This window comes from Chelonoidis abingdonii, chromosome 14 (assembly GCF_003597395.2).
Source record: "Chelonoidis abingdonii isolate Lonesome George chromosome 14, CheloAbing_2.0, whole genome shotgun sequence".
Classification (NCBI taxonomy): Eukaryota; Metazoa; Chordata; order Testudines; family Testudinidae; genus Chelonoidis; species Chelonoidis abingdonii.
This window is the reverse complement of record NC_133782.1, coordinates 31,730,050-31,746,439: the sequence shown is the minus strand read 5'-3', so window position 1 is coordinate 31,746,439 and position 16,390 is coordinate 31,730,050. Positions and strand designations below refer to the sequence as shown.

The following is a 16,390-nucleotide window of genomic DNA, read 5'->3' as shown; positions in this document are numbered from 1 at the left end:
CCTTGGGGGTCGGGGAGCCCACTTTGGCCACCAGGCAGCTTCAGAGGTATGGATGCCAGAGGAAGACAGTATGCACATAAACGTGCTAGAATTGCAGGCAGTCCGTTTAGCATGCTAGGCCTTCCTCATGCTCATTCAGTCCCTCCGTGTTCAATTGCTCTCTGACAACATTGCGGCAGTGGTGTACCTCAACAAGCAGGGCGGCGCCAAGTCTCCTTCCCTCTGCACTGAGTCAGACCAGCTTTAGAACAAGTGCATCCAGAACCACATGACGCTTCAAGCCCCGTAGATACCAGGCAACCAGAATTCCCTGCCCAACACACTCAGTGGGACTCTCTAGCTCAATCACGAGTGGGAGTTACATAATGCCTCACTCTGGAACCTCTTCGCAACATAGGGCACCCTCCATTGGGACCTCTTTGCTGCGCCCAAGAACCAGAAGCTGCCCCACTATTGTTCCAGGGGAGCAATAGGGAACGGCTCTCAGGGTGATGCTTTCCTCCTCCCCTCCTCCTCTGCTACACTTTTACCCCTATTCTCCTCCTGCCCTGGGTGCTACGCACGATTTGCCAGGACAGTGCCACCATCCTACTCATAGCCCTGTTCTGGCCCTGTCAGTTATGGTTCATGGACCTCCTTAGACTTTCTGCTAGCACACTGCTCTGCCTCCGCACACTTCCAGATCTCCTCACATGAGATTGAGGGAAGCTCTGTCAATCCAGTCTGGACCCTCTTCACCTCACAGCCTGATGTTTGGATGGGCGTCGAAGATCTACCCCGGTGCGAGAAATCCATACCCAAAGCAGGAGATAATCCAGCAGAGCCTGCTACCGAGCTAAATGGAAACGTTTCACAGTATGGGCTCACCACCACCACCGCTCACTGAGCATGGTGTCTATTCCATTCGTCCTTGCCCACCTCCTCACCCTCAAGATGTCGAGCCTAGCCCTCCCAGTTTTGTGCTGGTGCACCTGGCAGCACTGCAGTGTTTTCGCACTCCACCACCGTCCACTTCATGAAGGGTTTATGCAATATCTTTCCACCAGTACTCAAGCCCACCCCTCGCGGGACCTTAATCTCGTTCTCTCCGCCCTCATGAAACCACCCTCTGAGCTGCTGGCAGCATACTCCCTCTCCCACCTCTCAGCAAAAGTGACATTCTTGGTAGCCATTACCTCAGCCAGACAGGTCAGTGACCTAGCAGTCATGATGGCAGATCCCCCCTATGTGATATTCCACAAGGACAATGTGTCCTTACAGTTGCACCCTAAATCCCTTGTAAAAGTATTGGCCAAGTTCCACCTCAATCAGTGCATCCACCTGCCGGTTTTCCATCCCAAACCACACGCCTCCCCCGCTGACAGGACCTTGCACTCCCTCGACGTCTGCCGTGCACTGCCATTCTGCCTACACAGGACTTGACACATTGCCAAAGCTATATGTGGCCATCTCCAAACGGTCCAAGGGTCACGCCGTCTTGTCCCAACAAATCTCCAAATGGCTCTTGGGTGCGTCTGCGAATGCTGCAACCTATCAAAAGTAGCCTCGCCTGGTAAAGTCACGGTGCACTCTGTTTGAGCTCCAGCCGCCAGGTCAGCCTCACTGGCAGACATGCCTTGGGAAGACATCTGCTGCGCGGCAACGTGGCACTCAGTCCACACAGTTCATGACACGTTATGCCATCGCACAAACGGTAGCTACAGATGCTGCCATGGGCCAGGCCATACTGCAAACTGCACTTCCATTGGCATTGTCGCACCCACATCTGTGATGATCACTGCTTGTGAGTCATCCATACGTGGAATACACTGTGACAGACCCAAACCAGTGGGGTACAGGAGTCTGGTAGAGGGCAAATATACTGGTCACTGGATGAGTAGTTTTCTGTTCCCTGAGTGACCAGAGCAGGGGCTGCACTAGAGTAATCAGGAACCTGCTAGAACCAATTAAGGCAGACAGGCTGATTAGATCATCTGCAGCCAATCAAGGCAGGCTAATGAGGGCACCTGGGTTTTAAAAGGAGCTCACTCCAGTCAGGTGGGGGATAAGCCAGAGGAGAGGAAGTGTGTGTGAGGAGCTGGGAGCAAGAGGCACAAGGAGCGGAGAGTGAGCTGCTGGAGGACTAAGGAGTACAAGCGTTATCAGACACCAGGAGGAAGGTCCTGTGGTGAGGATAAAGAAGGTGTTTGGAGGAGGCCATGGGGAAGTAGCCCAGGGAGTTGTAGCTGTCATGCAGCTGTTACAAGAGGCACTATAGACAGCTGCAATCCACAGGGCCCTGGGCTGGAACCCGGAGTAGAGGGCGGGCCCAGGTTCCCCCCAAACCTCCCAACTCCTGATCAGATGCAGGAGGAGTTGACCCAGACTGTGGGGAAGATCACTGAGGTGAGCAAATCTGCCAAATAAGCGCAGGACCCACCAAGGTAGAGGAGGAACTTTGTCACAACACGTAGAGATCATCTCTCGAAGAGGAAGAGGTTCCTCACCTGTAACTGGAGGTTCTTCGAGATGCGTGGGCCCTATCTATACTCCACTTCCTGCCCTCCTTCCGTTCTGCTTCGGACTGGATTCCAGAATGGTCAGAAGGAGACTGGAGAGGTGTCAACCCGCACTACCGCTGATGCCCTCATCTGGAAGCACAAGGAGGAGCTCTGCATCCATGCGGGTCAATGGACACTGCTAAGAAATACCTCCAGGATCAGGCACATGGCGCGCATGTGCCCCCAAGTCTGGAATATGGGACCCCACATCTTGAAGAACCTCCAGTTACAGGCAAGTAACCTTCTCATCCCTGGGCAGCTGCTGTTCATCTTACTCACACTGAGAGACCTGGGTTGGTTGATGTATTACAGCTGAGTTTCTGGCTTTGCTCCTGCCCTGTGGTTTATCAGTCTGTGTTATTTCTATAATAAACATTCGTACCTGTACCTCCATGAGCCGGGTCTTGCTGCCTGTGCCCATCAGCTCCTTTTGCAGGATTGAAAGTCCCAGCATACAAGACTAGTGCCAGTAAAATCAAGTAAAGCAGAAAGTCTACGATCCAGAGGCCTGTAATTTCAAGTAAACATATGAAGGTTTCCCTTCCTGTCTTTAACCAATGTAATCCTAGCATTGATGTTCCAGGCCATGTGTCATTGCTAGGAAGATTGCAGGAGGCCTTCCTGTCTAAGGTTTGATCTACACTAGGACCTTAGTCAGTATAACTAAGTTGCTCAGGGGTATGGAAAATCCACACCTCGAGCAATGTTACACTGCCCTAACTCCTGCGGAGCTAGGTCAACAGGAGGGCTTCTCTTGTCCACGGAAAGCTACCACCTGTTGGGGAAGTGGAGTACCTGCACCGATGGGAGAAGCCCTCCTGCCTGTGGAGATAACATCTTCATTGAAGTGCTACAGCGGCGCAGCTGGCCACTGCAGCCTTATAAGTGTAGACAAGTCCTCTGATGCTGCTAAATTACACTGAATTTTTGAAATGACAGTTCTTGACTTATGGCGCCTTGAGGCATGTTCCATACAAGCCATCTTGGTCTGTCCCCGGTGGGTCTGCTCCTTGCTCCTTGGCTCAGTGCACTGTAATCACTGCTTCATTAGTTACTAGTGTTCAGGGAATCCTGCCTACCCAATGAGCCATTCTGTGAATGTCACCTCGCTGCTTGGGAGTTGATTGTGAGCAAATGGTGAACGCTTGCACGTTTATTTACTGTTTGAAATTATTCACTCATTTCTCCAGTGAATAATTCTTGGTCTTTGGCAAATGGTATTTTGTGCATACTTGAAATTTGAAGTTCATATTTGAAATGTTGGGTCATATGAAATTTGAGTTACAGAAGAGTCAGGCATTGTGTCTGTACCTGACTGGATGAATTATGTAGCTAACCAATAAAAATTTGAACTTCAAATTGCATCTTCACGTGTAAAATCCACAATTTGCAGTTTGCATGTTGTTTGCTAGTTTTTCAATTCTCTTTCTGTGAATGTTTGAGTTCAGAATTCACATCTGGAGATTCTTTGCACCAGTAAAGTTTGTTTACTAGAATATTTGCAGAAAATAAAGATCAGTGGGGCATGTAGCAGATTAAAACAACAAATGAATACTCAGGGTGGTTTTATTCCATCCAGTGTTTATGCAGCTGTAAGGATTCACACAGTAAAAATCCTTTTGATGTTTGTGTCATGTAACTTTCCTGGGTTAAATTAATCAATGAACAATATCGTCTTCCCCAAATCCCCTGGGTGATTTCTTTGTTAGGCAGATGGAGTTAGGAGAAGCCAGTTACAAAATGGCTCCTTTTTGTCTGTTGACGGTATAAATATATATTTCTAGCCCACGCCCCCTTCTGTAAACAAACCCTCTGCTCCACGGCTCGAGCCTCGGAGCCAGCTCCCAGGGCTGAACGATAATGAAACTGGAGTCATTAGTGCATGTGCTGACTCAGTTGTGTTCCCAGCTCTTTATCCTGGTGGAAAGAGAGGTGAAGGCAAGAACCAGGGGCAAGGGAAGGGATCTCTCCCTCTGCATGTAGATGATGCTTGTTTTTCATTGAGGGCTCAGGCTAAGGAAAGGTTTGTTCTTTGGGCAGGGTCCTCTGCCCAGCCTCTGCATTGGCCAGCTCCGTGCGCCCTGCCAGTGATGCATGCCCAGGGCGCTTACCCTACATCTGACTCGGAGAATGAGCTGTGTGTTTGCAGAAGTTCCTTTGGCAGGGTGCATGTATGGTCAGAGTGCACCAGACTCAGCTAGGCTGGTGCCTGCCGAAGGGGATGTGGTGCCAGACATTTGCACTCTTCCGAGTGCACATAGTGTGTTCAGATGATCAAAGCAGCTGTGCAGCGGGGTGGCAATTAGTGCTTGGTGCATTGGGAGCCCTCAGCGGTGAGGTGCAGGGGTCAGATCCGGGTGCTTTGAGCTGGAACACAGAGCACCATGAGCCCCAGGGACTGAACTTCTAATGGCACTGCCAGCAGGCTCGGACTGCCATGCTGCTCATGGGGCCAGGAGGGTACAGGGGACTGGGCTGAACCCAGGGCAGTGGCACTAGACTGCTCCCAGGTTATTCGGCTAGGAGCAGCTGTTAAAAGAAATGCAGAGGCTCTTGCAACACTCCTGCAGCACTTGAGGAAGGACTTGTTAATTTTGGTGTCCAGTAAGGGAATGGTGCCCCTCCAGACTCGTATCTCAGGGAAAGTAGGGGGAGGTGTTGGGGTGTTTTGCAAGTACAGGTTCCTGCCCTTCCTGGGGTGCAGAGCCCAGCTCTTTGGCCCTGCCAAGAGAACCCCCAGCAGCCAGTATTTGTGGTGACAGTATTTTTCCTCTGGGGCTCTGGCAGTGCCTTGGGACTGACTGGCATGTCTCTCTCTCCCCTAGGTTTGGCCATCAGCACGTATGCCAGGTTCTGTTACCGGAAGCTGCAGAAAGTGGCGGTTACTGGGGGCAAGAAGGTGAGGCACCTACTGTGCCCTGGAAACTTTGCTCTAACATCTCACATTGCCTTCTCCAGCACCCACTATCTCCAACACACCAGGCACTAATGGGTTCCTTCAGGTCCCTGGGCTCCTGTCCTGTGTTAGAGGTGGAAACCAGGCTGCAGGGGGTGAGGGGATTCACAGCCACACAGTGGGTGAGGCCTGACTCCCAGACTCTGTTTCCCTGATAGCACCCTGCCTGGGTGTTACCAGCAGGGCGTGCAGGGTGCTCATGGGACCCAGTGGGCAGGTCCTGTAGGGGACTATTCCTGGCCCGTGTGGCAAACACAGTGCTCAGCTTTCCCTGAGAGGAGCAGGCCCTGCATGGAGCAGGAACTGCCCATCCCCTGGAGGGGAGGGGATGCTCTCCCGCTTCACCACTGACAGCTCATGTGGGGCTGGCAACTGCATTTCCCCGCAAACAGGCGCGGGTGTCATTTTAAACATTCCTGGAAGGGGGAGGGCCAGGAACAGCCCACTTCCTCCCCCCCGCGGAGCGCCATGCTTGTCATGCAGCCTGCCCTCCAGCAGCACCTGTCCTGAGGAATGGATCCCAGGGAGGATGGATTTTGTCACATTTCCCTGGGGGTCTCTGCACAGTGAGGGCTCCATGGAAGGGAGGAGGAGCTGACCCGTCTGTCCGGTGGTAGCAGGGGCCCAGCCCCCTGGCAGGACTGGAAATGTACCCTGGTACATGTTCCGCACAGCTCCAGATGGAGCTCTGTCTGTGGCACTCCAGGCAGTCAGAGGGATGTTTCCAAAGTTTTCTTTTACCCCTCCTCAACCTTGGAGGCTAGAGTTGGTTTGATTTCCCCCTTTGCCATGTGAAATTAATAGAAGTTGGGCCAGTAAAAGATATTACCTCACCCACCTTGTCTCTCTAATGTGAAATTAAGTCAGTTTCTTTGTCAATGTTCTCCAGAAACCATGGGTTATGGGTATACAGCTAGAGCCATCTGGAGCCTGATTTTCAGAGGTGCCCAGTGCCTTTGAAAATCAGGCTTCTACATGGCGAAAGATGGACACACAAAGATCCCCTGGAAATGGAGATCGCTTGGAATTCGCCTCTGCGTTTGGAATGTTTGTTTTCCCATGTTCCATTGTCAAGAGGTATTTGAATGAAATAGCTGCTATAATGACTGTGTGCCCCTTCCTGGTCCTGCCAGCACTTGTTCACAGCCCATCCCCAGAATGGGGCTCATGCCTGCTGCTGCCTCAACACTGTAGATCCTGGCAGGGATGCAGGGAAAGCAGGAATATTTCCCAAATAGAAAAGATCAGAACATGGCAACAGAATCAGAAAGTAACACTAGAGCCACCCCCAAATCTCTCCGACCCACAGCCGGCAGCCTCCCCACTCTCCTGGGGCCCAACACGTTCAAGCTCCTGGTCCTTGCACATGCCCTTTGCATAATGGGGATTCTGTTACAGTGAGGACTTCCTGTAAGCACATGACCCTGGGACCATCTGGTTATCTTCCACATGAGCCATGGCCTGCATGCCATAGGGCTGTTCACTGCCTCTGCTTGCACGTGGCTGATCTCCCAGAGGTGCGACATTATAGCATGAGTTGATAGATATTTTCTGTGCCCTCAGGGCCTCCGTAAACCAACGATAGAGGAGATAACACACGCCAGAAATGCCATTGTGACGCCATCGCTGTTCGGCAGCTCTCTGGAGGAAATCATGTCACGGCAGCAGAACACGTATCCGGGGAACAAGTTGCCTTGGGTACAGATACAGCTGTCTCAGCAAGTCCTGGCCCTGGGGGGAGAACAGACTGAAGGAATATTCAGGTGAGCTTTAGGGATGGTGTCTATTTGGCTGAGTAGAATAGAACTCTGGCTCCATTCACATTTCAGACCACTCAGAATGGGGTGTACAAGCAGAAGCTGTCTCTGTCTCACCCAAAACCACACTCTCACAATCAGCAGAAAGTCACCTCTTCAGTACTACAGACCCACCTAAACTGCTGGCTGCCACACCATAATGGTTCCCTTGCATCAGCTGTCCCAACACTGGCACTCTGCCTGGGGCTTCCTCCGACTTCTCTTTCTCTGCAGCTGGGGTAACGAGCCGCCTGCACCAGTGAGTCAGCAGAACCCTGCTATTCCAGCAGGATCAGCCCCACTCACAGAGATGTGTTTCAGGAACATGCTGCCAGCAGTCCCCCAAAGGGGCCTTGGTCCCTTAGCATGCGTCACAGGAGAGGTTTTCTTCTGCAGACACTCTCTGAATGATTTGAGATGCTTGGGATAGTGGGTGAATCTCAAGAGCACCTGGCACAGTGTTGCGCTTTCAATTGATGAAGTGATTGTGGTTCGACTGCTCTGGGAGTGAGGCAGAGCCTGGGATGGCTAGGCAGACATTCCGGCAAAGATCTTCCTGCCCCAGCAGCATTAGTGAGGCTTGGCAAGGGCCTGAGGTGGTATCATGCTGGCTCTGCAAGGTGTCTTCTGTCCAGCCGAGTCTAGAGATGCTATGTGTCGCTGTCCTGAGCCACACAAAATCTTGGCAGAGGGAGCGCGATACTAACCGCAAATTCTTCTGGCACAAAACTGGGGCTGAAGTTTGGCAAAGCACCATAATTCTTGTGTCTCACTGAACAGTGTAATCCACAGGAAGGGGCTCTGCAGGAAAGCCTAAAATAGACAGATCCTGTAGACAGACTGAAGCTGGTGCCAGCCTCGCTATATGGATGAACTTGCACATCCCTGGGAGGGAAGGGGCGGAGCTGCTGGGTGCTTGTATTCCTGTTTCCATGTTGTTGCTGCCGGTAACAGCAGGGACCTGCAAGGAGGCCTTGCATTCTGAACCCCAGGAGGGATTTCGCTGGCCAGTCACTGGGGTAGCTGTAGCTTCCATGCTCAGCACTTCAATATCGGTTAACTAAGCATCTGGCAGTGACCTTAGCATAGTGGCCCTAATCATTGCTTCTCCCTCAGATATGGCAAGTGATGAACAATCTGAAAGCAGTTACTGGTAATTACCAAACTATGGATCTCCCTAAATAGCCTCAGTGCAAAGGCAGATTGCAGGGCCACATAAAATACTCCCTAGCTGTTACATGTGATTACAAATCAATGAACTCATGCAGGCTGGTTCAGCACATAGGATGCTTCAGTCTTGATGGTGAGTAGGACTTTGAAAATTCAGCTCCCATGTGAGCGTGTGAGAAAGGGGAGATTCAATGAGCTTGTAAGCTGAGTTCTGAAAATGTATGGTTAAGAACTGTGGTGGAGTCCCACACGTCAGTTACCCCATTAAAATACTGACCTGGCCTGAAAGAAGCTTTCAGAAACCCTGCATCTCCCAGATCTACTCTGTACCATCAGACCGACCTACTGCTGGAAGCGTGGCATCAGGAAACTAGCAGCTCCGACTGGGAGAGACTGGCAGGGGGGGTTCTGAAGGGCCATTTGACGTTGACTTGGGTAAGAAACAGCAAAGTCTTGCTGAGTAAATGTTTCTGTGAGTGTCACTAGCCTGCAAATTCAGCTCCGCAGGGCTCCTCCCAGTGAGAGTCTCACACCCATGTCTGCTCTTTTCCTCCGCCAAGGCGGCTTGCTCTGCAGTCCATTTGGACTCCAAGTCCGGTTGCTGTATTTCTGGGTTTGCTTTCAGAGTACCTGGCGACATTGATGAAGTCAACGCATTGAAACTGCAGGTGGATCAGTGGAGGATCCCCAACAACCTCAGTGATCCCAATATACCAGGTATGAGGACTGGATAGCCATGTAGCTATGAGCTAGTCTAGGATAACGTGTGCAGTGTGCTTCCCAGGCAAAGCTTCCAAAGTGGGCAGATGCAGGACCCTGCAGTCGGGCACTGCGGACGCGGCTGGGTGGTGGGCAGACACAGGACCCTGAACACGGGCACTGCGGACGCAGCTGGGTGGCGGGCAGGCACAGGACCCTGCACTCGGGCAGTGCGGACGCGGCTGGGTGGCGGGCAGGCACAGGACCCTGAATGCGGGCACTGCGGACGCGGCTGGGTGTGGGCAGACACAGGACCCTGCACTCGGGCACTGCGGACGTGGCTGGGTGTGGGCAGACGCAGGACCCTGCACTCGGGCACTGCGGACGCAGCTGGGTGGTGGGCAGGCACAGGACCCTGAACGCAGGCACTGCGGACGCGGCTGGGTGGTAGGCAGGCACAGGACCCTGCACTCGGGCACTGCGGACGCGGCTGGGTGTGGGCAGACGCAGGACCGTGCAGTTATGCGCTGCAGATGCAGCTGGGTGGCGGGCAGGCACAGGACCCTGCACTCAGGCACTGCGGACGTGGCTGGGTGTGGTCAGACGCAGGACCCTGTACTCAGGCACTGTGGATGCGGCTGGGTGGCGGGCAGACGCAGGACCCTGCACTCGGGCACTGTGAATGCAGCTGGGTGGCAGGCAGGCGCAGGACCCTGCATTCGGGCGCTGCAGATGCGGCTGGGTGTGGGCAGATGCAGGACCCTGTACTCAGGCACTGTGGATGCGGCTGGGTGGCAGGCAGACGCAGGACCCTGCACTCGGGCGCTGTGAATGCAGCTGGGTGGCGGGCAGGCGCAGGACCCTGCATTCGGGCGCTGCAGATGCGGCTGGGTGTGGGCAGATGCAGGACCCTGCACTCGGGCACTGTGGACGTGGCTCGGTGGGGGGCAGGTGCAAGACGCGGTTGGGTGGTGGGCAGACGCAGGACTCTGCACTCGGGCTCTGCGGACGTGGCTGGGTGGGGGGCAGGCGCAAGACCCTGCACGCGGGCACTGCGGATGCGGCTGGGTGGGGGGCAGGTGCAGGACCCTTCACGCGGGCGCTGTGGGTGCAGCTGGGTGGGGGGCAGGCGCAGGACCCCGCACGCGGGTGCTGCAGACACAGCTGTCCTTAGGAGCAGCATTTTGATTCTTATCTTTCTGCTTTTCTCCCAAATATCACACCCGGTAGTTTCCAAACCCAAGCACAATCTGCCCCCAGCCACACCATCTCAGAGTCTGATCTTGTCAGAGATTGGTAGTGAGGCAGGGCTGAGCCTGGCAGGTCCTTGGAACAGAGGACAGGAAGGGACTCCTGGGTCCCTGACTCCAGTCCCTACTTTTGCAGGCGACCACATGATATAATTTTGGATGAAAGATAACAGTGAGCATTGAGCTGCTCAAGTGATTCAGTAGGTGGCACTTTCCACTCCACAGAATAACTGAGGAGGTTCTTCGGCTGGTGTCAGCTGGGTACTGAGAGGCAGGCGCTCGGAGATCAAATCAGAATTCCCTTGTGGTCAGCAATATTGTAAGCCCCACAAATCATGAGGCTGGCTTCAGTGTAAGCAGTGCAGAGTCCTGGTTCTTGGCTTTCTGCTGGCCGAGCCCTTAGGCCATACACGTTCAAGCTGTTCTCTGCAACCAGGAGGCCAGACTCATTTTAAGTGAGAGCTGCTCTGCTGCAGGCTCCTGACTCAGCAGCTGGGGCTTTAAGAACAACATCAAACATCATGAGACGCAATGAAATCAAAAGAGTTGGAAATGCTGGGGCAGCAAAGATCCTGTGTTACTTTCACCAGGGTAGCTCTGGGCAAATTCCCACTCGAGTTATTTCACTGTGCCCACAGCGCCCTTGCGGTTTGTCAGCATGACCCAGGGTCGGCCTGGTTGTGCTGCTGTGTCCTGTCAGACTGCAGGAGATTACGGAGTGTAACTCATGTCCTGGCTGGGGTACGCGTGTTGGCCTGTTTTCATGCCCCTCTCCCCCATTCTGCCTTCCCTCCCAGCCTCCCTGCTCAAGCTGTGGTACCGGGAGCTGGAGGAGCCCGTCATCCCTCAGCAGTTCTACAAAGAGTGCGTCAGCAACTACGAGAACCCCGCTGCCGCCGTGGCTGTGGTGCAGCTTCTGCCAGAGCTCAACCGACTAGTCCTGTGTTACCTCATCCACTTCCTGCAGGTGAGCACCCCTCCCTCTGCCCCCCTCCCCAGCCGTTTGCTGGGGGCTTCGGCTCTGGGAGTCTTGCCTCTTATTTAATGAGCAGAATGTGTTAATTCTCAGCCCGGTTTGACATGGAGCAGGGCTGGTCCCTCCCAAGCCCCAAGGGTCGCCCTATGAAGTCCTCTGACCCTGGTGAGGCTCCCGGCCCCCGGCCCCACACGCATGCGGCAGGATGTCCATGTTGAGAAGCACTGTCTGCAGCCTCGTGCTCCAGCTGACCCCCCGGAGCGAGGTCTGGTTCCATGGGCCTGGCTGCTTCTCACCCTTGCCCCATTGTTCTGGCTGAATCTCTTCCTCTCACCTCACAGATCTTTGCTCAGCCGTCTAATGTGGGCAAGACGAAGATGGATGTGAATAACCTGGCCATGGTGATGGCCCCAAACTGCCTGCGCTGTCAGTCCGACGACCCCCGGGTCATCTTCGAGAATACCCGCAAGGAGATGTCCTTCGTGCGCATGCTCATTGTGCACTTGGACACTAGCTTCATCAGAGGGGTGGTGTGAGGGTCTGGCCTCCTAGGGCTGCAGGGAGCAGAGCACGAAGGCTGGTCCCCCCAAGGACTCGTCACCAGAGACAGCACGAGGGTGCAGAATGCCCGCTTCATGCTCTGGTTCCCGGCTCTAGGATTTCTACCATCGTTCCTGTTGTCACATCAGCATCAGTGTAAACAGGGGGAGCATGGGAGGGCTCAGGGCTCGCAGGCAGAGTGGCTGGCCAGTGCTAGGGAGTCTGGAGTGTGGTGCTGGCTCTGTCGGGCCATGCTTAGCGCTTTCACCCAGTGGCTCCTATGTCACTGGGAGTGGGGAAGCTGCTGCATCAGCCACTCCAAATCAGGGTTGCAAGCTGGAGCAGAGGCTTCCGCCAGGGAGCTGGTTAGGACTGTGGGTCTGACACCCTTATTGATGTGCCTTAGTGCAAAGGGTGGGTGACTGGGGCTCAGGAGACATGGTCAGGGTGGGGATCTAGTGTCTCTTCCCTTCCCGCCCCTGCCATAAGGAGGCAATAAGGGCTGTTTCCATTCCAGGACCACCTCAGGTATCCCGCAGTCAGCTTCCCCTCTGCCTGGCAATGTCTGCAGAGACACCTGGCCCTCTAGGGCTGTTTCGTGCTGACTTAATCCTGCTTGAACAGCCAGGAGAGACTCCCCAAGTATGGGGGACTCCCTGGGATCATAGGACCACCCCTTCTCCATCTCCTGGGATGAAGTGAAAGATGTCAGAGGTCTTCTGTGTTTGGCCAGTCCCCCCAGAATGGCCATGGAGGTCTTTGGCGCTGGTATATGACAAGCAGCAGCTCACTGGCCTGTGTGTCAGAGAGCTAGAAAGATGGCGGATTGCCATCCTGGACTTGCACCACGCGCCGATCCTCCAGGCTGGAAGACCGACGCGCTCTCTAGTGGGTGGGGAGGACGCTTACTGGTAACAAGCGATCGGTAGGGTTGTGCTAGGAGGCGTGAGAGAGCTTGCTACACCAAGCCCTATGCTCTGTCTACCATGGCCCTGAGCCAGGAGTCACCCCTGCGTTCTGCCCACTGCGTCCCCGTTACCGCCAAGGCAGCATGCTGCATAAGCCGTTAAACCAGAAAAGCAAGCCAGAGCAGCTGGTGTTTTTCAGAGCCTTGTCGGTGAGGAGGCTGGCTGGCTGGAGTGGTCTCCGAAAGGCTGTGGCTGACTGTATTTGTTAGTGCCATAAATGCTCTGGGCTTGCTTTAGGCCAGCGAGAGTGGTGAGTCGCAGCGAGGAAGGGGTGTCTTTCTGAGGCTGCTTAATGGGAGCATGTGGGTTTCCCCTTGGCCTCCAGCCAGTCACACATTCCTTCGCAGACTGTAACTCCTGATTACGTGGTGTCCAGTGCTGCGACTGTTCTTTTTTAAGCAGTTTCTCTACCTGCGGCAGGCCTGTTATGGGCCAGATCTCTGAGCCTTGTGGTTGTTTGTACAGCACTACACCTGCCAATGGTATTCAAAGCCATATTCACGCTTGTGCCTGCAGATTCCCCTCGTCCCAGCCGTATAGGTGCCGAATACAAGGCAGCCTTCTGCTAACTAAACCATTTGTGAGCCAGAGCTGCAGTGGGCTAACTTCCAGCTGGCAGATGCATTTAAAGGCTACTCTCTGCTCATGGCTGAGCACAGGTTTCAGACAGTCGGTGTGACACGTACAGGGAGCTCGGAACACTTGTAGCTTATGAAGTTGATGAGTCAGGGAGCCCTGGGGTGCAAGATCTTCCGCCAGAGTTCGGCCTGTGCCCTGTAGAACTAGGGGCCAAGGTGCTTCTCCTTGTACCAGATGAGAGGTGCTGGTATACTGGGGTCAAGAAAGCCCTACTGCTCTGGTCACAACTGATCAGGCTGTCCTGGGTGCCAGAAAGGGTGCAGGGAGGGGCTGCTTCCCAGTCTCACCCCGCTGCAGAGCTAGGAAGCAAGTCAGTTCCTCCGGCTACCACAAGAGGGTGTCGAATTTATGCAGCTGCTTCCACCCTGAATGATCCCTGCAGTTCAGGTGCCAGCCCTAGGTCACTGGGAAATTGAAATTGTTAAACAGTGCTCAGGGTGTCACATCCTCACCCCAAATTAGCTGGAATGTTTGCTCATGCCTGGCTCAGGATCCCCTCTCATTGGGTTGTAGATACACACCTGTCCCAGGGCTGTCAACTGCAGCTAACAACATTGTGGACAATGATTCAAATTCTTCCTTGCCCTTCGATGTAGCAGATAGATATTTGCTGCTGTCTAGATCAACGCTTTTTGCCAGGGCTGTAAAATAGGCTAAGAAATTACACTGGATATTGTTTTCTTTCTGCCAGTCAGTTTGTAAATGTGAACCCAGTGAAGCAGCCTCTCCTCCGTTACTTGAGTTATTAAAAATGCAGTGGCGAACCCTCATCCCTCCTGTGCATTTTTTAAGCTTCGTTCATCCCCGTGGAGCTTCCTTTTTCGGTGGAAATGCCCGTGGGTGGTGGATGAGCTGTGATGTGAGCATTCACAGATGGACACAGGCTGCTGCTTAAACTCAGCAGGTTGTGTGGGATCCTCTGGATCTCTTCCCCATCCCTGTTGCAAGAAGAAAGCTGGGAACAGTCTGTATTCTGGAGCTGCTCCCTCTCTGGAGTTGCCTTAAGAATGTAGTAATCCCATTTTGCTGTGCTGTTCTACATGATGAATATTAGAGCAGTTCTCAGTAACAACTCTGCTACTCATATTGCGTGGCTGAAATATCCCAGGCTTGGGCTCTGTAGTAAATTTGTGTGTGTCAAAGTTTAAATCTCTTCACCCCTTTCAGGTATGAGAGCAAGAAAGATTTACATTTTCTTCATTGTAGTTATAGTGTTGCCGCTCTACCTGCCAGTAGAAGATTATGAGGCCTTGCTGCTTGGGCTCCTGTTGGAGGAGAAATCAGTGATGTAGAACACACACACACACACACACACACACACACACACACACACACACACACACACACACACACACACACACACACACACGTACGTACGTACGTACGTACGTACGTACGTACGTACGTACGTACGTACGTACGTCCTGGAACAGAGGATGTCAAACAGCATGCATGTCAAACAGCATCCCTTCTTCCAGGAATCTCGGCTTTACATCTGCTTCCCAGGGATTAACTCTGCATCAAGAATTGATTCCAGTCAGAGACCAACACTGAGAGCAAACTCCTGCGCTCATACAGCTCCCTCTAGTCAGAACAAAGTGAGCAATGCACAACACCAGCTTGTCTCCTTCTAATAGATGCAGCTGTGTATTCCACTTACGTGTGTGCATGCCAGCACGCCAGAGAAATTGCCTAGCAGTACCCATAGAGGGGCGGCACTTGCACCCTGTGGCGGTGGCCCATCCACTGGCTATATGAGGCAGCACTGCCCTGACCCCCCTCAGTTCCTTCTCACTGCCTGTGGCTGGTGTCAGAGCTCTGTGTGGTTGTAGCCTCATAACCTCGCAAATAGTTCAGTTTAGTTTTCTTGTTGTATATGCTTCGTAGTACCCTTAGTGTTAGAGGTAGTTTGTTTCGCTCAGAGAGGACCACACCAGGTTTAAACATCGTCCTTCATGCAGAGGACTGATTCTCACACTGCCTTCTCTGTCTCGGTGCGGATTGTTTAAGAAAGGTGGCTCAGGACCTTTGCCTGAAACAGTGCCTGCTTGAACAGGCCATGTGACTCGCTTCAGTATTGAGGCCCTCAGTGAGTCAGAGATGGTTCTTGGGCTCCAAGAGCACATTCTGGAGCAGGCCCCATCCCAAAGAAACCCCCTCCTGTTTTACCCCAAACCCGATCATCCCTCTGGTCATCCTCAAACTGAAGGCAGATTGGGCCAAGCTCATTCTCATTGCCCTGGCTTGGCCGTGACAGTGCTGGTTCTCTGGTTTTCTCATGCTGTCGATTCAGCCTCCCATACAGCTTCCTCTCCATCCTTACCTCCTTGCTCAGAATCACAGCCTGTACCTTGCATCCTGCACTCAGCTCCCTGCATCTCATGGGGCGGCTGCTGCGTGGCTGAATGAAGAAGAGGAGCAGTGTTTGCTGGTCATCCAAGAAGGCCTGCTCAACAGTAGGAAGTCCTCTCCCAGAATGGCCTACGTAGTGAAATAGAAGAGTTTTTTTATGTGGTTCTTTCCCTGTTCAGGGAAAATCAGTCTTCTCTAATGCCCTGGTGATGAAATTCCTAAAATGGCATTTCTGCCTATATTCTCTAGTCCAAGAGCCGTTTCCTTTGTGGGACCTAAATACAAGGCAGCTCTGATGCAACCTCCATTTGAGCCCCTACTGTCTTGTCCACTACCCCTCTTGTGTCAGAAAATTGCTTGGCTGGTAGCGATTACATCTGCAAGGTGGGTGTGTGAGTTGCAGGTTCTGATACGCAATTCTCCAAAGACAAGATAACTTTATGACCACGCCCAAAATCTTTGTCTAAAGTGGTCTCTCCATTTACCAGGCAGCAAATTTACCTG

At 53.2% G+C, this 16,390-nt stretch overlaps 1 protein-coding gene across 1 annotated transcript in view; it reads left to right on the top strand.

The window, feature by feature from the left end:
- LOC116830057 (rho GTPase-activating protein 39-like) overlaps window positions 1-14,822 on the top strand; it is a 126,822-nt gene extending 112,000 nt beyond the window's left edge. Inside the window, exons 6-10 of the mRNA XM_032789248.2 lie at window positions 5,366-5,439; window positions 7,060-7,259; window positions 9,088-9,179; window positions 11,209-11,378; window positions 11,729-14,822. Of these exons, the coding sequence (XP_032645139.1) occupies window positions 5,366-5,439; window positions 7,060-7,259; window positions 9,088-9,179; window positions 11,209-11,378; window positions 11,729-11,923 (731 nt within the window). The 3' untranslated portion in view covers window positions 11,924-14,822. The remainder of the gene's footprint in view (window positions 1-5,365; window positions 5,440-7,059; window positions 7,260-9,087; window positions 9,180-11,208; window positions 11,379-11,728) is intronic.
- The last annotated feature ends 1,568 nt before the right edge of the window (window positions 14,823-16,390 follow it).